The 24,739-nt window shown below is 44.6% G+C and overlaps 1 protein-coding gene across 1 annotated transcript; it reads right to left on the bottom strand.

Moving 5' to 3' along the window:
- Positions 1-15,708: 15,708 nt before the first annotated feature.
- Positions 15,709-17,280, bottom strand: LOC138515157 (nuclear speckle splicing regulatory protein 1-like). The gene has a single exon (XM_069630152.1). The coding sequence runs from the start codon at positions 17,278-17,280 to the stop codon at positions 15,709-15,711; it is 1,572 nt and encodes a 523-aa protein (XP_069486253.1).
- Between the last annotated feature and the right edge of the window lie 7,459 nt (positions 17,281-24,739).

Raw genomic sequence — 24,739 nt, 5'->3', positions numbered from 1 at the left:
TCTCGACCATCGCCTTTCTGTGAGGCAAAAAACCTTGGTGTCATCTTCGACTCTATGCTCTCATTCTCTCCTCACATCACAGACCTTGCCAAGAAGGCCCACTTTCAGCTACACCTCCTCAGAGATATTGTACCTTTTCTGCCTTTTCCCCAGAAGCTCACTGTCTCCAGAGCCCTGGTTCTCTCCATGCTGGACTACTGCAACAGCCTCTTTCTCAATCTGCCTAACTCTACTCTTCGCCCCCTGCAACTAATCCAGAACAGGACATCAAGACTTATCCTTGGCCTCAAGCCCAGGGACTGTATCTCTCCAGCCATGAAATACCTCAACAGGCTCCCAGTGGCTGCAAGGATCAAGTTCAAGACTCTCTGCATCCTCCACAAGGATTTCTGTGGGCGGGGCCCTCACTAAATCCAACTCTCTCTGCTGAAATACCTTCCTTCTAGAGCCCTTCTCCCAGCTATCTCCAACTCTCTGAGGGTCAGGCGCTTCTCCAAGCAGATCGTGGTGGGGTTGATCTCTCTCCTCTGCAGGTGCCTCCCTCTGGAACAGCCTCCCTGCTCCTCTCAGACTTGAGCCGGACCACCTGAAGTTCCAGAAGCAGCTCAAGACCTTCCCTTTCTCCTCTGCCTTCTCTCTCTCGCTTCCTTGCTAACTTACCTGTCTGCTGCACCGATTGGTTGCTGGGTACTCTCCTTGATACCAGGCCCTCCATGACCAATCCTCCCTGCACTGCCTCCTGGCCTACTGCGCATGTAGGGGCTGCAACCGTAAACCCTACAACCTCCCTGCCTCCTTGCACTTACCCCAAGTCATGCTGCCCTGATCGCATTTCTCCCTTTCCTCTCCCTTGCAATTTCCTCTCTCCCTTCCCCCTGAACTTCTAATTGTCGCACTTGCACGATCCGATTGACACAAGGCCTAGTAGGATCGTTTGTCCTGCCTTCCCTCTGTCTTCCATCCCTTGTCTTGTGGCACCTAGAAACACTTGTGCACAGATGCATTCCAAATGCCATATCACATCAAAATCCCAGTGGGTGGATTCCTCCCTCCCATCATTTTAACTTCATAACTGCAGGAACCTATCATCATAGAGGGGCTATGCTTTGGAGGAGGAGAGGACCATAGTTGTCCAATCAAATTTATGACCAATAAGCTGGCATGTCATCATTTAGACATTTGTGTGGGTGTGGTTTAAGCTATATAAGGTATCGCACAGTGGAAAGTGGGCGAGCTGCCTAAAACCATCTGGGTGAATACCGAGAGTGGGCGCAGAATTGCTAATGTCTTTCCTGAGCGCCAGTCCCAGAGACATTCTATGTAAGTAATGTGTTTAACTGAGCCAAGTGTGGGGATTTGTTTTATTTAGTACCTCCCCCTAAATTAATGGGTATGGAAGTAGACCCTTAGCATTTTAAAAAATAATAATTCAATGTATTCCCCTATAGCTAAATAACACACGGTGATTTTGTTAAAATTCAAAATTAACAAAACCACTCCCAGCGTGAATAAGAATATAGTCATTTAAAGTGAGTGGTTATTCCTAACCCCAAAACTCCCTCAAGGGAAGGTGTGTCCTTGTCTAAAAACGGTATTCCTAATTTTTCACCATTTTACAGACCTGGTCTTAAAGCAGAAGGTTGATATATGTACACTGAATGCCAGCTTTTTTTTTGTTTGATGCGGTAGTGAGGTGTTTTGCTAAATGAAATTAAGTAAAGTCCCTAATTGAAATGTACACTCTCTACAGAGAGTGAGAAAGTGACTCCTGGTAGAAGAGATTCTGCACTACATATGGGTGAAGGAAAAGGGGTTCTATCAATCAAAAGTGTTATCAAAAGTCTTGTGCTTTCAAAACTGTGCTAGCATTTTCAAGTGCATCTGGAAATTAAATATACAAAGCGCTGCATGTGTGAAATTGCTTTTGAAAATAGAAAAATGTTGTCGTTGATTTAAATCAAAACCATATCAAGGGACGCCAATGCTCATGATCTTGTAATGTTCCAAGGTACTGTGTAATGTTCATATTAGGGGATTTGTGTGTGATAAAAAGTTTGAACTGTTTATTTGACCTGCGTTCTATTCCATGAGACCCCAAAGTGAAAATACACATAGGGTGACATTTCAGATGATTTTCCTTAATGTTGATTCCCAAGAAGTGAGTCTTTGAAAGTGGTGTGTGGGTAAATATTAATTCAACCCATTATTTAATATATATATTTTCTTTCTGTTCACCAGCCTGGTTCTTGGCTTAACATTGCTCAAGTGGGAGAAATGCATTGGTTCTAGATGAGCCATGGACAGGGCTAGATAGAATATCAAGGTCTATTTGCGTGGCACTGTTGATTGGATGGGGAGTACTCCCCACATTACCAGTGATCCCATACATATATCTCACAACTGGAAAAAACAGAGTGTAAGCATGACTTATACTTCACTGCAACATGTATAATGTTCCTGTAGACATAATGGGCGTATTCCTAACTACAGGAAACTTAATACAAACTAATCCAAAATACATACACATAGGTATTACTTTGTATTTCAGTGTAGCCATACAGGGACCAAACACAAGTAAGGGTGTACTAAAATATAAAAAGGAAAGGGAAATCCTCCATATCTATTGTGTTGATTCCTTAAGGGTCCTAAGATTCTACTAAACATATGTGCCTGGACCCTGCACACTGTTAACATGTTTCAACACAAGTAAATAACTGTTTTGACTTTCTTCAGGATTTAAATTATTTTGAACCTTTTACCTTACTTGTCTTCAATTTACATTTATTTTATTTGTATATGCTGTGTACAAATTGATAACTTTTCAATGACTAGAACACACAACCACATAATAAGCATTTGTGAGGGAGCATCAACACTCCTTTTCTGAGTCCCTTTTAATACATGGGGGTCATTGTTCTGTTCCATCTCCCCCTCCCTTTTATCCTCCATGGGGTTATTCCCCCCATTTTCCCTTTGGCTCATGCTCTTATAGCCTTTACCCTATACACTCACGCACACTTTCAATGTGGGTGAGTGGGATTCGAAATTCGGCAAAGGTGTGGTTTTTGGGGTTTTTCCCACTTCTGGAAAATGTTCTCAGAATTAGAGGGCAATACCTGAGCTATGTTCTGTTGAGAAGGTTCATTTGTAACATGGGAAAGTTATTCACAAGAGCTGTGGAGATAGATTGAAGTGCCTTCTGATGAGACCGGTGGCTTACAAACAGTAGTAAGCACATTGAGGAAACAAATACACCCCAGGCAGATTCAGGAGAGCAACAGTAGTGTGAAAGCAAAGTAAAAGTCGGACTCTATTTAGTCCCATCATTGGTTTGGTTAGCAGGTAAGCATGCACAAATTGATTACCTTGCAATTCTAATCGTGTGCAGGCTCCCCTCTGCAGTGTTTGCAGCTGGCCACCTTTGGCAACTCTCCCCTCCTCAGACTATTGGCTGGGTGGTATGAGAACAACCTAGAAATGGCAATCTACACTGCCTTCCTGTGTCCATACCTTTGCCCCATCTCACTTGTGCATCTTGCATTTGCACGTCTCATCACCGGATTGCATCCCTTTGCATGTAAAATGTTACTTTTTCGATATAGGACCCATTGTTTGGGAGTCTTATAGATTGAACAATAGTTTGAATACCATAACAAGCAGACCAAAAAGAGGAACTTCAGCTGATACCCTAACTGCATCTATTAAAGAATATTAAACAGTTATGTATGTATATTTTCCCAAACATGACTCGAGTTCTAATGAAAACAAGGAAAATACAATTAAATGGAGGCAAGAATTTATCTCTAAAGACGATATCGGTCTTGCAGTTTCAGCTTAAACATCGGTTTATAGTGTACAGGCGTTTTTGTTTGAGCAAAATCCTAAAATACTGGTGATTGCTTTTCTGTGGAGAGATGCTGCTATTTTTTTACCCATTGGGCCATTGTTGCTGAAATGCTTTATTGGCTCTTGGCCCGGCGCAGTCGCCTCAGACAATGATTCCTCTCAGCAGTCGCATTCAGGAAGGAAGCTGTTGCAGACAGATTGCTTCCTATGGCGAAGAAAACACTTTCCAACCCCAAAATTAGACTCTTCTCGCTGAGGGATGCAAGCGGTAATCTGTCAGTGGGGGGAACATGATCAGAGAATGGACCATTTTGTTTGGCAGGGGGTGGGATTTTTCACAATGATATATTTATAACATGAATGATTGTAGAAAAAGCTCCTACAATTCAAGTATTTTGTTTCTTTTCATAATGTCCGTGGTGCAGACATCTGAACGATCCTTGCTTTCATTCTTTCCAATTTTTTGTTTAATTAGCATCTAATTATGAGTTGAGAAGGCATGGGAAACTTGGGGTACGTAGAAAGTTCTGTGTGGGGGTAAATAACCACTATTTTCTCATGAGGTACTTTCAGTGTGCCCCTTGTTGTACATATCCCATGTGACCCAAACTCAGAATTAGGCATTATTTGAAAAATAATACTCATAATGTGATCGTATACGTGTCCATAGAGAAACACTTACATAGGCACTTCGAGGAGCTAAACATCTGTCTTGTTGACTTTAAAAAACAGTGACCTGGGTTCTGACCCTGACACAATTATGTGACCATTAGCAATTGACTCTTTATTCCTTGGTTCCCTTATCTGACAAAATGACAAGTCATTAAACAAATAGGGGGAATCCTCCTAAGCAGAGTGTTTTACCTTAAAGTGATACTATGACGACAAAAGACAGAGACAAAAGACAGGGCCTCATTCTGAGTTTGGCTGAGTTTTAGAAAAAAGGTGTCCCCCCTCAAATTAAAATCCTAGTGTTGGACGCAAGTAAACTACTGCAATCCCAGTACAGAGAAAATGGTGCACATCCTGACTGAAAAGAAAGAATGGACCACAACAGGTCTCGGAAACTATGTCTGGACTCAGATTACCTTTCCCCCTCCCTGTTCCCAAGAGACATTACCAGGCGGAGAATTGCAACTTACAATTGTAATTCTTGCAGTCGGCCTAGGCATGTGGCTAAACACTTTCCCTTTAACTGACTGGGAAAGATGTTTAGAGAACCTAGGACTCAGGAAGTTGGGGGCCAGGGAGTCTAACAAAACAAAAGGAATCCACATAGAAAGGGACAGGTTATGAGGTGAGTTAGAGCAATTCCTCATCCTTTTCTATGAGCAAAGTAAACCACCACGGATTGGATTGGTCCAGCCACTACCTGATGTACCTGAAGTAGGATCCGGCAGGCTCATCACACCCGCCCAAGCACAGTAACAAATCCTAAGGAGTGTTGCAGATCCCTTGCCCAAAGGCACTCAGAAAGACAAGTCCAGAGAGTCCTAAGAGATACTCTAGCTGTGATAGTAGTGATTTCTGGATATCTGGAAGATGTTCAGATAGTTTTTGACACTGATTACCTACAGAGAAATCTCTGATAAATCTTGGTGGTCAAAGTGCAAGTCAAGCCCTTTCAGAGCGGCACAGCATTCGGAAAGTAGAGTGAGAATCATTGGCAAATGGCAAAGGCAACTCCCAAGACTCACCAGCAAGGAGCAGCAGTGCTACGTGGATAGAGGTATAGACCACAGGGTGACACAATTAGGGAGAATAGGAATCTGTTGTTGGAAAAACAAGCCTTGAGTGAATCTAAGGCCCTGAAGCAAATCCCCAGTGGGCCCAGCCAGTAACACTGGCTAAGAAAGGCAATTCTGAAGTACTCTGAAGGAGTATACATCAGAAAGGGTTGACCTAGAAAAGGGGGAAGATTGTCGAGAAGTTGGTAAGCTTCAGACAGATCCGCAGGGAAACCTCAGGGAAACCACTACCTGGTAGGAGGCAGTACATGTTCTGGCGACCCTGCAACAGCTGCTCTTGAGAAAGATAACCAAGAGGACCGACCAACAAGAGGATAGGCTATCTAAGGGAGTGGACCTACTAAAAGGGCTCCAAGCCATGCAGTGAGGCCAGAAGGAAATCTGAGGGCGCAGAACTTCTTAAAGACTTATTGGTGGAGAAACAAAGAAAAGGGTTTGATTAAAGCAATTGATTTAGTTATCATTACATATTTTCTCTCCATTACACCATAGTGGTGAGAAAACAGGTTGTTTTAATATACTTCTATTGACCAGTTTGGTCATAGAGTCACTTTGTTGTTTTAACGATAAAACACACACTGAGGGGGCGGAAAGATTAAAATACAAAATTGCGACCGCCATGCTGTGTGCACTTGTAGACACTAGGAAAGTGTTTTAGAGAGTTTAGGGTCAGGATCTCGACATCCCTTGTAGTCGGCTCAGCAGCACTCACTAGGGCCTTCTATCAATCGACACGAGATTACTTACAGTTAGGGTCATCTAACTTTGTGCTAGGGATACAGTGTTAGGAATAACTTAATTAATTAATTAGCCTTCTGTTATTGGTGTGTTACAATACTTAGGTATAAACGGGAGGCAAGTGCCTTTCAACTCCACTTTGTAGTAACTTCTTCTTCGTCGAGCCAAACAGGTAGGTGGGATGGGGGTGCGTGCCTCGCACTGCACCCGGCGACACCCACAGCAGGGCCTGCCATGGTGCTGAAGCACAATCATCTTACCGGTGAGCGGCACAGCCTCCGCGACATCGCGTCTGGGGGAGTGGAAGAGACTGGGGGAGTGGAAGAGACGCAGTCACCACCAGACAAAGGCGAGCGGAGCTCTCACCGTGAGGAGGGGTGACATGGCATCTGCCTAGAAGCAGAGGAAACAAAAAAGAGCAAGCAGCAGGTTTTAGATTTTCTAACCTGGGGAGGGAAGGCAGCATGCGAGGGCTGGCGCCTGAAAAAATAAATAAACAGAGACAATCTCCCACCTTGGGGGGGAAAGTGGGGCGGGAAACGGTGGTGCATCCGCTGCATCAAAAAACCAAAATGAACAGTCCCATTGTCGAGCCTCCCGCTGGGAGAGTGAAGAAGTTGCCCACCGCCGTGGGACCGCAATAAGGTATAGCTGCTCCTCCCTGTGGGAGAGATGCAAAATGCATCAAGTTTCTCCCACATGTGGGGCAGAGAATGCAGCATGCTAGCTGCCATGAGCAGGAATGAGCTCATTCTTGGGGAGGGCATGGGGGCGAGCTGCACCTTGGGCATGTGGAGTGGACAGACACCTGCTGCAAGTGAGCTCCTGCCTGGGGCAGAAAAGCAGCCTCTGCTGCTCTATCGTCACAAATGCTCCTGACTGGGGGAAGTTAGTGGTCCATGCGACTGCATGCGACTTAAGCTCCAGCATGGGGGAGAACAGGCAGCCTATGCTGCTACAAGGGCATTGTGCATTTCCCCTGGGGGAGAGCAGGAGGCCCATGCCACCACATTAACATTATGGATTCCTGCCCTGGGGAGAGGAAGCGGCCCACCCCGCCACATGGACAGTAGGAACTCCTGTCTGGGGGAGAGCAAGCAGCCATCACCGCAACAATTACTTTTGGACTCCTGCCTGGGGGCGGGGAACAGGCGGCCCATGCTACTACAATGACTGGTGGTACTCCTGCCTGGGGGGGCGGAACAGCCGGCCCATGCTGCTTCAATGACTGGTGGTACTCCTGCCTGGGGGAGAACTGGTGGCCCATGCTGTGACAGCGCTACAGGCCCCACCTGGTGCAGAAGCCAGAGGAGCACCCTGGCCTACTGGATACTCAAAGAAGGAGCTCCCATCAGGGGGAGAGTTGTGCCGCCTCTCGATGCAGGAGCTCCTGTCGGTGAGAAATGCACCGCCTCAACTAAGGCACTCCCGTCGGGGGGAGTGATGCACTGCCAAAAGCAGCTCCTGCCTGGGGGAGAGTCCTGGGAAGAGAACAGTGGCTCAGCAAGACCAGGCGCTGCAGTGGCTTTCGCAGGAAGCCACCACTGTGACCCTGCCTATCCTTGCGGCCAACAGGCCAGGAGCTGGACATGCATTGGGCTACATCCCCAACACACAACGGGCGAAGAGTGGCACAGTAAGAACCCTCGCCGCGGAGGCTGTACCCTGGAGCCCATGCCAGCGAGGGAACACTCCTGCCTGGAAGGGATCCCGTAGATGGCACGACATGGGCTGTTGCCCATCCTGTGCCCAAGCACCACATGTCCTTGCAATGATGCTGGCATGACTGCGGGTATCCCATAGGAGAGTGCCCTTGCAGTCAGGCAGAAGGTGAGCATGCAGGTGAGCCTGGAAGAGAAGGCTGCCATCAGCCTTTCCTGGGAGAGAAGAATGGCACAGCAACAACTGCATCTGCCAAAGGCTTCACGCAAGCTGCCACAGTGACTTTGCATATCCTTGCAGCCAATGGGCCAGGAGCGGGTCACACAGCGGGGTACATCCCCGCCACCACCAACACCAGAGAGCGGTGTGGCAAGCTCTGTCACCGCAGTGGCGTACCCCTGAGTTGAGCCAGAAATAACTCCCACCTGAGGGAGGCCACAAGTCGATAACAGCCTCAGCAACCCGCTGCTCTCCCCAAAGAGAGTGCTTGTGCAGCCAGGCAGAAGGCAAGCCAGGAAACGCTCCTGACTGGGGGAGCCTGGCCACTGCGCAGCCATTGCTGCTGCCGTACCAACAGAAGTTCAAGGTACCAAGCAGAGGGAAGAGCTGAGCACTGGGCAACCTCAGTCGCTGTACACACCGACTCAAGCAAAGGGAAACTGCCACCACGGCGTTAGCAAGTAACTACTCCTGTCTGAAGGGGGACCTGGGCATGGCTCTGCCTGCTGCTATTCAGTGGTTGCTAATCTGTTTAGCATATGCAAGGAGAATGTCCTCCCTTGCCCCTATCCGCATGGGGAAGAGAGAGGATTGACAAACTCCAGACTACAGCCTGCACAAGGGACACAGACCACCCAGGCCCGCTGTATGACCATCCTACAGCAGACGGGCCAGAGACCTGCTGGCAAGATGAAAGCCGGTGTGGCCCCCGGTATCCCTGGGCGCGGCTTTGCCGGCTAGCGGAGCGCTTTCCATCTTGAGTGAGCAAACACAGAGGGACTGTCCTGTGTCCATCTTCCGGTGTGGCCCTAGTATACACGGTGTAGCTTTTCAAGTCTGTGGGGCGATCCCCACTCTCTTAGTGGACTAATAAAGTTTGTTGTAACAAAGCCCCAAAGGCGTGTTACATCCCAATGTATATATGTACCTAAGTGTATACCAGACCAAAGAGATATGTTGGTAATGCACTGACAATTCCAAAGTGATGTGTGTAAAGTAGGCACTGTACCCTTGGCATGGGATGTTGTAATGTCAGCGCCGAGCCATAGGGCTTGTGCTGAGTCACATGTCTAGGGTCACATGCGTGTGTATGTGACCTGCAGTAATAAAGGTGCCAAGCGGTCTTCGCTCGGCAGTTGGAAACCAAGCCGGTGTCTGTCTGGTCCTTGCCTCCATGAGGCTCCTCAACAATGGCCTAAGCACCCGCACTGCACGACAGGGCATCCTCACATGGTGGGGGCCAGAGACCCCAGCCCCCTAACAGAGAGCAGTGCATCCCACCTGAACACACTGAGTGGCCTTTTATGTAATACAATCAGTTTTGAAGGATGGGTCGCCAGTGTAATTCTAATAGGATCTGGGAGATGGATACATTTCTTAGTTCCTGTTATGAGGTGTGGAGCGGCATGTTCAGCAGCCCTAAACGGGGGTCAGATGGGTGGGTGGGTGGCTGGGACATCAATGAGGAGGACGCTGCCGACTTAATCACCCCTTTGATTGCCCCCCATGCAACACAATTTTGCAGCATTGGAGAATTCCTTTATTTTTTAATAGCATTTATTTATTATACGTTATTGGTAAATCGAAAGAATGGGGCGTATACATTTAAAAATTGTCATTTCTGAAAAAGAAGAATTCTTCAAAAACGTATTTGGTTCCATCTGTTCATGTCATGTAGAACAAGGGTGCCATCTGGTGTTTTTTGGATGTATTACAATCAGTTAGACATTACTTCTTCTCTGTGGAGTTTAATTTCTGCAAATCTCTCTAGTATCAGACCAACATAAAACTATTGACAAATTCATTTTGTGCGACCTTGAGATAACTGGTAAATATAATTGAAGTTTGTAATTTACCCTTGCACTGACGCGGAAGACAAACAATGACCTTGTCCAAATTTCAGCAGCCTGATGCGTTGTCAAGCAATATAATAATTTGACTAATTGGCTAACTGAATACACCGCTGGCGGGAGCTGCCATACCGAGAGCACCCAACCAAGGCTTGAGGTTCATGGCCGGTGTTAGTTCATTACCTTTAGAGCGCGTGCACACTGTATGCTCCTCCTATTGCATAGTCAATATTCGTGCAGCAAACCAGTGACCTGTACCCTGGAGCCCATGACAGCGAGGGATCACTCCTGCCTGGAGGGGGCATTTGGGGTTTGAGTCACGACCCCTGTAGCCTGCTATCATTTAATGTGCCGCTGGATGCCAAATTGTCTCGGCTTCAGACTTGGACATAAAAAAGGTCAGGCACCAAAAGAAGTGGCCCACATTCAAGAATCACAATGCATATTGTAGGGGTCGCAAATGTGCTGCTTTTAGAATCCTAAAGCTCTCCACTGCTGCAGATGTATGTGCTATGAAACCAGCAGCTCCATAACCTATGACGTGCCCAGATACTTATATTGTGAACTGCAAGCTCAACTCAAAGGTCCAGAATGTCACAGATAGATGTGTGTGATCCTCAATTTAAGAGCTTTCAAGTATCCTCAACTAAAGTGCTTTCACTGATTAGTGAGAAGCATCAGCCCCAAGCCAGTAAATCATGAGTAAGCATCAGGGTGGTGCACATATGCCCAGATACATATACTATGAACTTCAAGCGCAGCTCAATGATCCAGAATGTTGTAGAGGCCTGGGTGCGATCCTCAACTTAAGTGGTTTCACTGATTAGTGGGAAGCATCAGCACCCATGCTTCTTAATAATGATTAGCATCCAGCATTTATACATCACACATCCAACACATTTTTTGCCACCCTACACAAAGATAAATCATACTGTTCCCATTTCCTCCCATGCATGCACTGCCTTGTTTTGTGCTACCCCTCTATTTTGGAACAACCATCAAATTGTATTTGGGTAGTTTTTAGTTTAAAAAACAACTGTGTCGTTTTTCAAGATAGCCTTTACACGAAGGGCATGATTCACAGAACATGTTTCCCAACCCAAATGCATTTTCACTAGCAGCATATTCACAAAGAGTGTGAGTAAAGGCATTTGAGGCAGGGAACAAAGAAATATGTCTAGGTCCAAATTGTAACACACATGTGTCCTTTGCACATGCACATTAATATGTGTGAGTGGGAGTGTACCTCCGTTAATACCCACATTGCATATGCAACATTACCATTAGGAAGTCTTGTGGCAAATTGGTACACAATAGAAATATTTGCACTTGATGGAGGAGTAGAAACGATTATCCATTTTGTATTATTTTGCCCTTTCTACACCAAATATAGGAACACATTTCTTACACCTCATGTTGCCAAGAATCGGGTTTTGTGTTCAACTGGTGCATGTCTATTTTGATCATTGTTGGGCCAAGGGGCGATGCATTCAGTGTCTAGGTGCATTGATTCTGCATGGCATTTACAGAAGAGATGCATGAATTTCAGGGTGAAACTGACATGAATCTATTCTATCTGTGAACACAGTTTATAGTACACACCTGAGTGCTCATATGCTATCGGAAGCTGTCGGAAGCTACAGAGAATTTTTCTTGATGCAGAGAGAATCTATATTTACTTGGATTTATTTGGACTTACTTATGCTCATTTACTTGCAAGTATTACTCGCCACGCCCCTTCCCACCAAAAGCTTTAAAAACAGCCTCTAATGGACGTCCGTGGGCTTGCACCGCGCAGTGCATCCCTGAGTGCTGTTACGCTGTTGGAAGCTGTTAGAAGCTGGGGAGAATTTTGCTTGACCTGGAGAGGTAAAGTTAAGGGGCACCAGGACTCACAATCCCTTACATACTTGGATCCTCTGGAAATTCATTTATCTACTTTCTTTTTTATTTTCGGAATCTATATTTACTTGGACTTATTTATCTGGACTTATTTGGAATTTCAAAACAGTCTCTCACCTGCTCCCGCACGAGTGCAACACTGAGTGCATCCCTGAGTGCTGTAACGCTGTTAAGCGGTTAGTGGTGTGGGGGCCAGGGCAGAATTGCACTTTACCTTTATTTTGGTGTCTCTGTTTATGTTTTTTTTCCTTCTAATTCAACGTGATCTATTGTCTTACATGTGATTGTGTATTTTTTTTTTTTTTGTGTTTAATTGTATTACAATTTTTACAAATTCTGTCCAGATTTTTCCTGTCTTTATTTGTTGTTTCTCGTTGTGACTGCTGTGTAGTTTTCTGTTTGTTACAAAGTTTGGAGCTTTCTTTTATTGGTTTTTTCCCTCTAGCTTCAATTTTTCCAAAGAGTTCGCTGTTGCCACAGTCAAAGATGTGAAATTGCCACACATTAGCATGTTCCACCAAGTTTCTTCGTTTGCCGTTAGGTGCCGAGCTCTGAGTGGATTAAGATAGATAGTTCGCAGCTTTTTTGTTCCTGAACAATGAAGGAGGAGATGGCGTAATGTTTCGTTTTCCATCATCTCACAATATCGACAGTTTTTAGTAGTCGACTGTTTTCTTCGAAAAAGAATCTCATTGGTTTTCAGTAAATTCAGCCTTGATCTCAAAAAAGTTGTTCTCAATCGTTTGTCTGGAAACTTTTTTAAGTAGTTTCTGACCTCATCTATTTTTTGGGTGTTCATTATGTGATGTGTGGAAGTTGTGAGATCTTCTGCTTTGTCTAAAGTCTCAATCCAGTCTTGTATTTTAAGTTTTCTCTTTATTTTTCCAGGGATCCTTTCTATATCCCATTGAGAACATCCAATTTTAGCCACCTGTTCCAACAGTCTGCTGTACCAACTTGTTAACATCGGTTTTTTTTCGCTCCTCATCTCTTGGAGTATGATCTCCAGAATTTTTGGTCTAGGGTGCCTTATGATTTTACCCAGGAATAATAGGCTGTTTCTCGTCACCACGGATTCCAATGATTGAAGGCTCAGTTCACGTCGGATAATTGCAACGGGAGTGGAGTTTGGAAGTCGTAGCACTCTACGCCAAAATGTACCTTCAAGTTTAGCCCATAGAGTCTTCCGCAGATGTAACATAGCTTCTGCTCCATAGGTCAGAGTTGGACAGACCTTTGCTCTGTAGAAGTTTATTAAAGGAAGAATTGAAAATCTCCCAAATTTTCTATCCAACGATATTGCCTGTGCTGCTAAGGTTTTTGTTTTGGCAATGAGATGTTCTTGCATCGTTTTATCGATTTTACTGGACGAGAGTTTCACCCCTAAGTAAGTACAGCTTTTAGCTGTTTCCAGTTTCTCAGAATTTGCGAACCATTGCAATCTTTTTTTTGGTCTTGTTGGTTTTTCTAAGATCAAGATTTTTGTTTTTGATGTATTAAGTTCTAGGTCGTTTTTTTTAAAGTAGGCTGTGAGACTGTCTATTTGTCTCTGGAGTCTAATTGCTGTTTGGTCAAGCAGTAGAATGTCATCTGCATAGAGCAGTCTTGTCACCTTTGAATTGCCTATTTGTGGTGGAAATGATCGAGTATCATTTTCAGAATCTGCTATGTCGGCTATGTAGGCCTTGTACAGCGCCGGCTCCAGAGGGCAGCCTTGTTTCACACCTCTGGCCGTTTTTATGTTTTCAGACATCCAGCCTGCTTCGTTGAGCCGGATTTTAATCGACGTTTCACTGTATAGCGCTTTCACTGGATCAAGAATGGATGGTGGACATTTTTGTTTGTCCAGTTTTCTCCACAGTTTATTCCTATTCACGCGGTCAAAAGCTTGGGCCAAATCAATTGAAGCAATGAATATTGATGGATGCCCCTCAAAGACGTTTGATTTTAATATACTGATCAGCATAATGTTTACTGACGTTCCCAAGTTCTTTTCAAATCCTTATTGGAAGGGGTCAGTTGTTTTTGGCTCTTTTTGCCATATCTGAAATTCATCCAACAACAGGGATCCGAAAAGTTTGCCGAGCACGTCTAATAGTGCAATCGGCCTGTAATTTCTCGGATCGTCCCTTGGGCCCTTTTTATAAATTGGGACGATGTTTGCTGTCTTCCACGTATCAGGGATGGTTTTCGAAAGCCTTGATCTTCTGAAGATTTCTGATATTAGTGGAGCCCAAATTTCTGCATCCTGTTTCAAGTGGGCGTTGGAGATGCCGTCTGGGCCAGGGGCACGGGAGTTGTTCAAATTCTTAATCTTTGTCAAAATATCCTCCTCTGAGCATACTATCCAGGTTGCGTCATCTTGGGTAGTCGCTGTTGCTTCTTCTGGGATAGGATCTTTGTATAGGTCAGTATAATGTTCACTCCATTTTTGTTCTGCAACACTGTTTATAGTTCTTGTGTCCGTAGGCAAGGTTTTGTGTTTTATGATTGCCCAAAAATCTCGTGAGTTTTTTTTACAGACTGCTCTCAGCATGTTCTCTGCATCCACTTGATATAATTTCCAGCGTGTCGATTGTATCCACGATTTGTACAGTCTTTTAGTTTTGGATGCCAAGTCTACGTTTGTCTGTGTTGGGTTTGTTCGTGCAAGCCGAGTAGCCTTTCTTAGATTTGATTTCTTTAACCTCAGTTCTTCATTGTAAATATGTAAATGTGTTTTGTCATCTGCTCTTATGCGTCGTGGGTGTAGATAAGGGATCAAAAGAGGGCTGTAATCCAGATTTTCTTTTTAAGTGTTTGAGGTTTTTTGTCCATTATAAGCTGCCGTGATAGAAATTATGCTTTCTGTTGTAATTTTCAATCGGTTTCCTTGTTGGTTTAGTTCCAAGTTTTTTGGCATTATCACCGGCATCCTTTTTTTTGCTGTCCACATTGCAGTTAGTAGATTGTGGTCACTCGCTGTGGTTTTCACTACCTTGAAACTTCTGGTTGAGAGATATAGCTCTTTTGAGGCAAAGATATAATCAATTGTGCTTCTTCTGCCAGCACTTTCCCATGTTGGAATTCTGGATTTGGCCGATTCTAGGGAATTTAGGTTGTACAGATCCCACGATTCCATCAGTTTTGTCCATGCTACACCTCTCGCTATTGATTGTGCATTGCCCGTGTTATGAGTTGTCCTTTCCATCTCAAATGCAGGGCAGGTGGCATTTAGGTCGCCACATATCAAGGTGTGGTCCATGTCGTACCTCTCAGTTGCATCTGTTAGAATTTTCTCCACGTTATTTATGAAACTCTTGGTCTTTGTCACCGTCGGATTCCAATAGACGTTTAGTAGTAGGATAAGGTCCTGCTTGAGTTTTTTTTTGCGTAGAGTCTTCTTTATTCCATTCTAACAGTGTTGCCTGAATTGTCAGAGATGATATCAGGTTGTGAACTATTCTGAGAGCACCACCGCTTTTTACAGCTGTCAACAGGCCTGAGGTAGGACGTCCTCTTTCTCCTTTTTGTGCCGGAGAGAGTAATATTTCAAAGCCATCCAGGCTCGGCTGAGATAGTAACCAGGTCTCCTGTAAACTTATCAGGTCAAATAGGCCAAGGTTCACATCTCCTGAATAAGTCAGGTGGATGTGGCCTCTTGTGTTCCACGAGCCAATAATGATGTTTTGGTCTGGTTCTTCAGCCGCGTGATGCTCTTTTAACGTCTCTCCATCTAAGTTGTCAGAGGGACGATTTGGTTGCTATTTCCTCACATATCTTGTCAACGCCGAAGGGATCCATGCCCATTTATTAAGGTTCTTTTCTGTCTTTTTCGTCTGCATCTGCGTTGAGACATTTCCATAGGTGGTGCGTTTTTCTTGTTCTCTGGTGATCTGTGTAAGAAGCGGACCTTTAGGCTTTCTTGGAGATGGTCTTTGTGATTTCTTGTCATTTTTTGTCCAGATATCTTGGGAAAGAGAGTTTTCTCTGGTCTTTGCTCTTTCCTTGTCATTTTTCTTCTTTGAACCACTTTGATCTAATGTTTCTCGTGATTTACGACGATCCTCTGATTCTTTTCGCTCATCTTTTTCCAATGTTAGATTGAATTTTCTCTTTGTTCTAGATCGTCTTTCAGTTATAGGTGTTATCTGTGAGGTTTTTCTTGTTTCTTTTTCATTTGTCTCATATCTGCGTTTTACTCTTGCATTGTGCAGATCGTCTCTTCTATGCCCTCTTTCTTCTGCTGTAGTTTCTCTTAAGGTATACCCTCTTTTGACTAGGTCTCCTGCCACAGATAACAGGAGTTTTTTCACTGTATAAGATGTAATATGCAGGAAGATGCTGTCTGTCCGGGCTTTGTGTGCGAACTCCACTATGTTTAAATCCACACTTTTAATTTGATCTCCTATGTGCACTTTTTGTAGTAGCCTCATAGTTGCTTTTCTATTTAGTAAGATCTTTTCCCCATTTTTGTCCCTTTTTTCTAATTTCAAGGTACGTGATGAGTTACTTTTGTGAGTGAAAATTGTTGATGACCGAGTGGGGTTTAACTGTATGGAGTAGTCCAATCGTCTTCTGTTTATTCTGGTTTTTCTTTCTGAGTGTCTGTCACTTGAGCTAGTTTTTTCTCTTCTTTCGAATCGGTTTTCTGGTGTTTCTGCACTTTTTCTATGTGCGGATGTTTCTGTTTTATTTTGTCTTGCATTTTGATTGTGTTGAGAGTATTGTTTATGACGGGTTCCACTATTCGGTGTGTTATCAGCCCTTTCGTCCTCATGTTTTTCCTTTTTAGTCTGTGTGGGGCGATCCTTATCACTTTCATATTTGGTTTTGTTTATGTTTGTGTTAGCCAATCGGAACAACGTTTTCCTTTCTGGAGTTATCCGACTTCTTCTATATCTTAGGTCGTCTGTTTTATGTTTCTCTTTTCCAGATGCCTTTGATTGTGTCGGCTTATTTGTAACTCTTGGATCTGTTCTTGGGGCAGTATCTTCCACAAAGGACACCTTTCTTTTCTTTCCACTTGGGCGGGGTATTTCTGACTCTGAGTTTTCGATCGAATATGTACTTAGGTCTGCCAAATCAAGCGAACTCTCCTCCACATGTTTATGTGTTGATTTTGTGTTTGTTTCTTTTAGTTCACTTTCTGCAATTTTAGTTTTTTGGTCAGTCCCAGCTATCCACTTGGACATGCATAAGTTTACATTTTTTTCCATGCATTGTTTATCCTCTGCAGTTGGTCCTTTTGCACTTAGTTTTACTTTTTGGCATGAGCTATTTTTTGTGGTCTTCTTTCTTTGAGATTGATGGTCATTCTCATTTGGGTCCCTCATCAACTGGTTTTCTTTGTATTCCTCTTTTAAGTCTTTTTCAATTTTCTTTAGGTTTGTTTCTTTTTTCTCTTTGGTTTTAGTCGGTCTCCAGTTTATTTTTGCTGTGGTTTCTGTTTGTTCATCTTCGTACCCATTTTCTTATTTTCAATCTGGTCGGTTTGAGAACTAGAGGATACTGCTTTTTTTTAAAACTGGAACACCTCCATTTTGTCCGTCATGGTGCCTTGCTCCTTTGAGGATGCCTTCCATGCCTCTAAGGCTGTTATGTATCCTTCCAAGTGTGTTGGCTTCATATTGCAAGCTGCTAATAATGAAGTAGGGTCTTTTAATGTCTCATTTATTGTTTCGTATAATTTCCCGAAAGGTGCCAGTGCGATGGTCACAGCTGACATAACAGGTAAAATGTCCACCTTATTGACGGGTGAGTTTTTTTCTTTTTTCAATGGGGTTTCACTTTCCAATTTCGCTTTGTGTGGCGTGGGAAACAGGAATCATATGGCATCTGCCGAGACATCTAGTTTTTTGTGTAGCGGCGGGTGGTTCCAGCCCGGGGTATTCTCTCTGTGTTTTAGCATTTTTTTGTAATTCAATATTGCCTCTGCCAGTTTTATTTCTTCTTGGTTCCACAGCTGGGTTGGTTTTGGCTTCGTAGAGCTGTCTGCTTTTTTTTCCTCTTTTTCGATTTTATTTTTATTGAGTACAACTCGATGTTATTTTCCCCTGAATTAGCTGGTTGTGTAAGCACCGGATTTTCATTTTCGTTATTTGTTATCTTTATTTTTTCTCTGTCCTTGTTGTTTTCTCCCATCTGGTCGAAGTTTGGTTTGCCTTCTTGTTTATTTTCTTTGTCCTTTTCTGATATTACTGTTTGCAATGTTGAATTTTTCTTATCTTCCTCAAAAACCTGCGGTCTGTTCTCTTTAGTTCCACTATCTGTACCAATTTTAATTGTTTCTGGCTTTTGACGTGAGGGGAGTTGGCTTGGATGCCAACGTATATGTGATTGTGTAATACGACATTGCTTGGTACAACTGTACTTGTTACACACAGATATCTTATTATTTTATTTAAACCACTATCCCCAAAAAAATCTTTGCCGCAAGAAGGGGTGGCAAGTTTTACGAAACTATGATGAAGGAAATGCCTGTTAAGCATCTTCCCCCTCGCTTGAGACTGGCTGCTATTCGCCAGCGCTCTGAATCTTTAGCCTCTGATATCAGAGGTTATTTGAACAAAACATAGCAAGGGTTGCAAGATAAAGCAAGCTAATGCAACCCGGATGCCTGATTCATCAGATCCTCATGGGGATTCTGTAGCTGCAAAGCTAACCCTTTGCATCCAAATGCTAAGTGGCAGAATGCCACATCTGAACTCCAACTAGGGGAACTCCTCGCTCCCATTCTGCCACCGGTGACTATAGCCCAAGTTCATAACTCATAACGGGGAAATCTTGTGTTCCACCCCTTCCCATTTAGCTAGGCATAAAGTGGCATTTCAACAAGCGGGCAACCCACATCTGAAAATAAGTAGGGTACCTTTGCAGGTTATTGATTCCATAAGCAAGGCTAATTTATCAGGGCTTTCATATCAGCCTTTTCTGCTACTAGCACTGTCATCATTAGATTGCGTTCTGGTGCAAGAAACTCAACCGGCACTGCTGCTTTCTCCACATCCTCTAAATTTATCAGGATCCTGATACTTTACCCAGAGTCCATAAATTAATCTTCTAGTTTATCATTATCCTTTGCTAATCCTAATCCAAGAAGGTCATTTGAAATACGTTTGGCACCTACTCCTGTGATGGAGGTTACCCTTTCAGCCATGAACACAGCTCTACAGGCATTAGCCAAGCTATTTAAAACATTAGATGGGAATGCATCTGATTAAGCTTCCCTTTTGTCTGGCTTGCTAGTCAAGGTTACAATCATATAACAGCATATAACCCAAAGGGACTTGGGACCATCGGACTTAATTGAAAATCTAAACGGGGGGGACCTCAGTCATGGGATCTTCTACGGTGGACCGGGACCAGGTGGTTCCGATTCCAACCGCGGAAAAGTGTTAATATCAATAATTCCTTAATTTCTTACCATGAAGAAACTCTTCTTCATCAAAGCGAACGTTTATTGATGTATGAACTGCTTGATGAAATTATACAAGTTATGAAGAATCCAAAGCACCAATGTTAAAAATGTTCGCTAAATGAAAAAGTGGCCCTAAACCTGCTCATGGGGGGAAAAACTGAAAATCAAGGATCTTTACCGTGATCAACCTTATTTGGGTCACAAAAGTTCCTGCAGGCCTTATCTACGCCCCTTCATGAAATCCAGCAAACAAAGGCAGCAGGGAATAAGAATAAGTTAAAAAAAAATGAAAGATGAAAAGCTGGTCCCCCTACTAGATGATATTCCCCTGACGAACGTAATGCCGACTCACCCCCAGAATCTGGAAACTCACACAATGAATTTGTTGGTGGGCTCCACAACCGTCAATCTGGATTCTGAGCATGCAGAAGCATGGAAACTGCTCTTCTGAACACCTGTAAAGAACTGCTTGCATCTCTTGACTCCAACTCCCCAGCTGTCCTCATCCTACCCGATCTCTCTTCTGCCTTTGACAGAGGGTCCTTCTCAAGGCAAGTTAAATAATAATGATCGAGGGGTATGTTGCCCCAGAAGTTTGTTCAATTGATGTCGTTTGGCAAATTAGTCTGTGCACCCACTCCTCAAGAAGCCGTCTGCTGATCCTACCTGCCCGGAAAACTATTGCCCAATCTCCATCACCCCTTTCTTCGGCAAACTCTTGGAAAAGCTTGCCATCTCCCAGCTTACGCTCTACACTGAATATGTTGGTTATCTCCATGACCAGCAGCCTGGCTTCAGAGCTGCCAGAGGCATTGAAACTGCTCTCCTGAACACCTGTGAAGATCTGCCCTCTAACCTTGATTGCAGCATTCCTTCTATCCTCACCCTCCTTTCCTCTGCTTTCAACACGGTCAACAACGCCATCCTGATCAATCGACTCTGTGAGAACCTGGAGTGACTGACCTCCTTCCTCTTGGATCACCCCCGCCCTCCCAGGTCCAAACTGGTCCCAATCTCTCTGCCACCTCTCTCTACCTGTGACGTTCCCCAGGGCTCTATACTCTCACCCTGGTTTTTCAACCTCCACTTGGCCCCTTTGGCCCACCTGATCTCTACCTTCTCCTCAAACTTTCAGTGTTATGTGGAGGACTCAGCTTTCCTTCAGGCTCCCCTCAGCCTCCTCTCCTCTCTCGCTCATTCCTGACAGTCTATCCACGATTCAGGATTGGTGCGCCTCCAACGATCTCTGCCTTAATGCCAGTAAGACAGAGATCCTTCTCATTGGGACCCTGGCACTAGCTTTCCCTCTCTCACTCTGGCCCTCTGCCTTGGGCCCTCTTCCTTCACCTTCCTGCGAGGCAAAAACCTTGGTGTCATCTTCTATACCACTCTCTCTTTCTCTCCTCACATCTCGTATGTCACCAAGAAGTTCCACTACAATCTGCTCCTCCTCAAAGGGACTCTTCCCTTTCTCACTTTCCACCAGAAGCTCACTGTCTCCAGAGCCCTGGTTCTCTTTAGGCTGGACTGCTACAATAGCCTCTTTCTCATTCTGCCTTCCTCTACTCTCCGTCATCTGCAACTAATCCAGAACAAGACTGCAAGACTTATCATTGGCCTCAAGCCCATGGATCATATCTCTCCAGCCCTTAAATCTCTCCACTGACTCCCGGTGGCTGCAAAGATCAAGTTCAAGACCCTTGTAGGGGCCCACACTACATCCAACGCTCTCTTCCAAAATACCTTCCTTCTCGAGCCCTTCGCTCAGCTACCTCCAACTCTCTAAGGGTTAGATACTTCTCCAGGCAGATAGTGAGGGGTAGATCTCTCTCCTCTGCTGGTGCCTCCCTCTGGAATGGCCTCCCTGCCCCTTCAAACTTGAGCCAGACCATCTGAAGTTTCGGAAGCAGCTCAAAACTTTCCTTTTCTCCTCTGCTTTCTCTCTCTTCCTCCCCTGCTGACCTACCTTTCTGCTGCTTTTCTGACCTGTTGCTTGCATACCCTCAGAGTCTGTATGAGTCCAGGCTCTTTCTTGATCGGTCCCCCTTACACTGTCTCTGTGCCTATCATGCACTTAGGGGCTGTAACTGTAACCCTGCAGCCCCTTGTTCTCCTTGCACTACGCATAGCTGCGCTGCCCTGGCTGCACTTACTCAGAGCATCGCAGCCCTGTTTTCCACTCCCCTCTCCCTTGCACATCCTCCCTCCCTTTCCTCTTGCACCTCTCGTTGTCACAATGACACAAGGCCTAGTGAGATTGTTTGTCTTCTCCTCCCTCTATCTTCCCTCCCTTGTCTTGTCACGCATAGAAACACTTGTGTACAGGCGCGTTATAAATTACTTTTATCATATCATTTTATCACAAAGGCCCAGAAAAATATACAATGCTGCAGTAAGACATGGCTAGAGTGGCAGGACCCAAATGCCAATCTAGCCAGGTAATTACACTTAGCAGGACTGCTTTATCAGAAATTCCCAGTTAAAAGAAAGTCATACCAAACTGAGGAATGACTAGACTGGCTGCACCAAAATGCCTCTCTAGCCACTAATACCACATATCATGCCTGCTTAGCCTGGACATGGACAACCATTATGATTTATTGCACAATCCCGCCCCCCCACACATCCCCTCTCCCTTCCACCCCCCACCCCTACCTCCTAATTCAGCTCATTGGCCAAGAATGACCTCCACGTCCCTCTTCCTTGTCCCAGAGCTTACGTATGAGGCTCTTTGCCTCATAGGTAAGTACTGGGATGAGGAAGTGTGGGACTAGGAGTAATGAAGATTACAGGTAGCTAAATCAGGCATTACCTCCATGTACCTCTACCTCATCCCAGTACTTGTTTAGGAGGCAGAGTACACAAGTACTGCCTTATACATAAGTACTGGGACGAGGAAGAATAGGGCTAGGAGTAATCAAGGCATTAAATACAAGTAGTGGCACAACACCATTGAGTTGACTGGGCTTCAGCACTCCCCCCAACCCCCTGACATTTTGGGCTATGTTGATTCGGCCTGGCTGACCTTTAGAGCAGTTGCCGGACAGAACGGGAAACAGATGTTGAATGGTACCTGGATTTTACTGTTAATAAGGGCCCAGCAATTACCAACGTAAAGCATTTCACTGTTTGTACCTGCATTCAAATGCCACATTTTTTAGGCAATTGAAATCGCGATGTGGGTCTAGTACTTGCGTGCCAGGGGAGTGATTGTAAGGATAGAGAGGGAATAGGAGACTTAAAGGAGAGAGTTAACAGCTTGTAACATTGAAGCTGCACTAGAATAGTCTCATTAAAACGCGTAAAGAAGTTAGATGCCCCCCCACAAATAAGTTTGCCCATCCCCACCACCCGGAAAGTTAGCGTCTCTCCAAACATTTGAAGGGTTAGCCCCCGAAATGCAGGTTTTGTTTTGCCCCTGTATACAAGCACACACACCATTCACCATATACACACCCAGCCATCCATACATTTAAGTGTGCACTCTTTCACCGTACATGCACACCCAGGCATCCATCCATACATTTAAGTGTGCACCCTTTCACCGTACACGCACACACGCACACCCAGCGACCCATACATTTGTGTGCACCCTTTCACCATACACTCACACAGGCAGCCACCTATACATTTAAGTGTGCACCCTTTCACCATACACTCACACACGTCATGGGGTTGAGAGGAGCCCTGTTACTTCAAAAAGAAATTGCGGCTCATTACGGGTCCGGCGGTAACCGTGCCGGCGGGTTGCCACCAGCCCTGTAAAAAAATACCAGCGCCTGACTTCCCGGTGCCACCGGGCTCTTCCAAGTCCGGCGGCCGGGAATTCAGGCACCATTAATTTCGGTAATCCCCATTCCCGTGAAGTCCCATAGGACTCCATGGGATTGGGGACACGGAAGCACCGGCACCGTGTGTTTCTGTGACGGGTCTGCCTACCATGGCCGCTGTGGCCGGCAGGGTCAGTCCTGTCGGGCACAGCGGCCCCAGCAGGTAGACCTGTAATATGCAGGTCCAGAAACAATGGTGCCGGTAAGCTTACCAGAACCGTTGTTTCCGGGCTGGTATGGTCACAATGAGCCCCATTGTTTCTTTTTGAAGTCACTCTAACTTCATTAAGAAATTATTCAGTTATGGAGCTAACCATAACGGAAATAATTTCTTTATGAAGGAAGAGTGACTTCAAAAATAAACTATTTATTTTTGAAGTCATAGGGCTCCCCACCACCCCATGACATGCAGCCCTCCAGCCTAGGGTCTTCCATGTCATGGGTTGGGGGAAGCCCTCAACCTTCAAAAAGAAAGTTTCTTTTTGTAGTCACTCTGCCTTCATAAAGAAATTATTTCTGTTGCAGAAATAATTTCTTTATTAATTCAGATTGAATTCAAAACGAAACTTTTTTTGTTGAGAAAAAAGAAATATTTTTAAATGTTTTTTTTCAAGTGTGGCCCCCTCCCAGGACATGTGCTTGCGGGGCCCCCTGCACTGCAGGGATTGCAGGGGCCCCCTTTACGCCAGTTAGTGTTATCTTGGTATGAACACCAATAATAGTATTCAAGAAGCCTTGTAGAGAGCTGAAATTAGGTGTAAAATACAGACAGCAGTAACACAGGATCAAATTATCCATAGGTAATATGGGAAATTATCATGCTGTCTTCTCATTTTTTTTATAAACAAAAGATAGTACCGATTTTAATTTATGGGGCTGTGATGAAGATGGTTGAGTGTATGCTCGACTGGAACACCGTTGAGGGCCTCTATTGAAACAAAGTGCAGTCTCTTCCTTTAAGTCTGCCGATTCAGCTAATACGACACAAGTTAGGGCTATTATCATTAAAGATCATCCATAAATGGCAGACCTTGACTATGATGAGAAAATGTATTTTAAATCGGGATAAAACAGTGTCAATAATTCTGTCTACATCTAGGCTGTTGGAAGCCCACTCAGATGGCTCCCTGCAGTCATGGAAGAAAGCTTGCCTAGACACCATGCTAGAAGCTGACATTACTTTAGATCTACCTGTAACAAACCCAGATCGAGCCAAGCTGAAATTATGGCATTATGATTGGAGGTTGACATGGGACCAATGAAGTGAATGTAAGATCTTTAAAGCCGGCCATTTTGAGATGAAACCTCTTGATCAAATTCCATTGTACTGGCTGTAGTTCCCTTTTCCAAAGTTACAGTTTATTGTTTTTAAGGCTTCATTTTAATTTATGGCCGACCAGAGAGGTTTTAGGGTCAAGGTTAAAGTCACCCATGAACCAGCAAGGGTGTCAGTTCTGTAAGAATCAAAATGAGATTGAAACCTTGGAGCATATTGTCGTCCTGTGTCCTGATTTGGCATCACAAAGAAAACAGTTTTTACAATAT

This window comes from Ambystoma mexicanum, chromosome 6q, assembly GCF_040938575.1.
Source record: "Ambystoma mexicanum isolate Mex_15411 chromosome 6q, UKY_AmexF1_1, whole genome shotgun sequence".
Classification (NCBI taxonomy): domain Eukaryota; kingdom Metazoa; phylum Chordata; class Amphibia; order Caudata; family Ambystomatidae; genus Ambystoma; species Ambystoma mexicanum.
The sequence above is the reverse complement of the archived record's forward strand: the minus strand, read 5'-3'. Positions and strand labels throughout refer to the sequence as shown.

Bases quoted from the DNA above. Each gene is read 5' to 3' on its own strand.
- LOC138515157 (XM_069630152.1), bottom strand. From the start codon at position 17,280: ATGAGGGACCCAAATGAGAATGACCATCAATCTCAAAGAAAGAAGACC.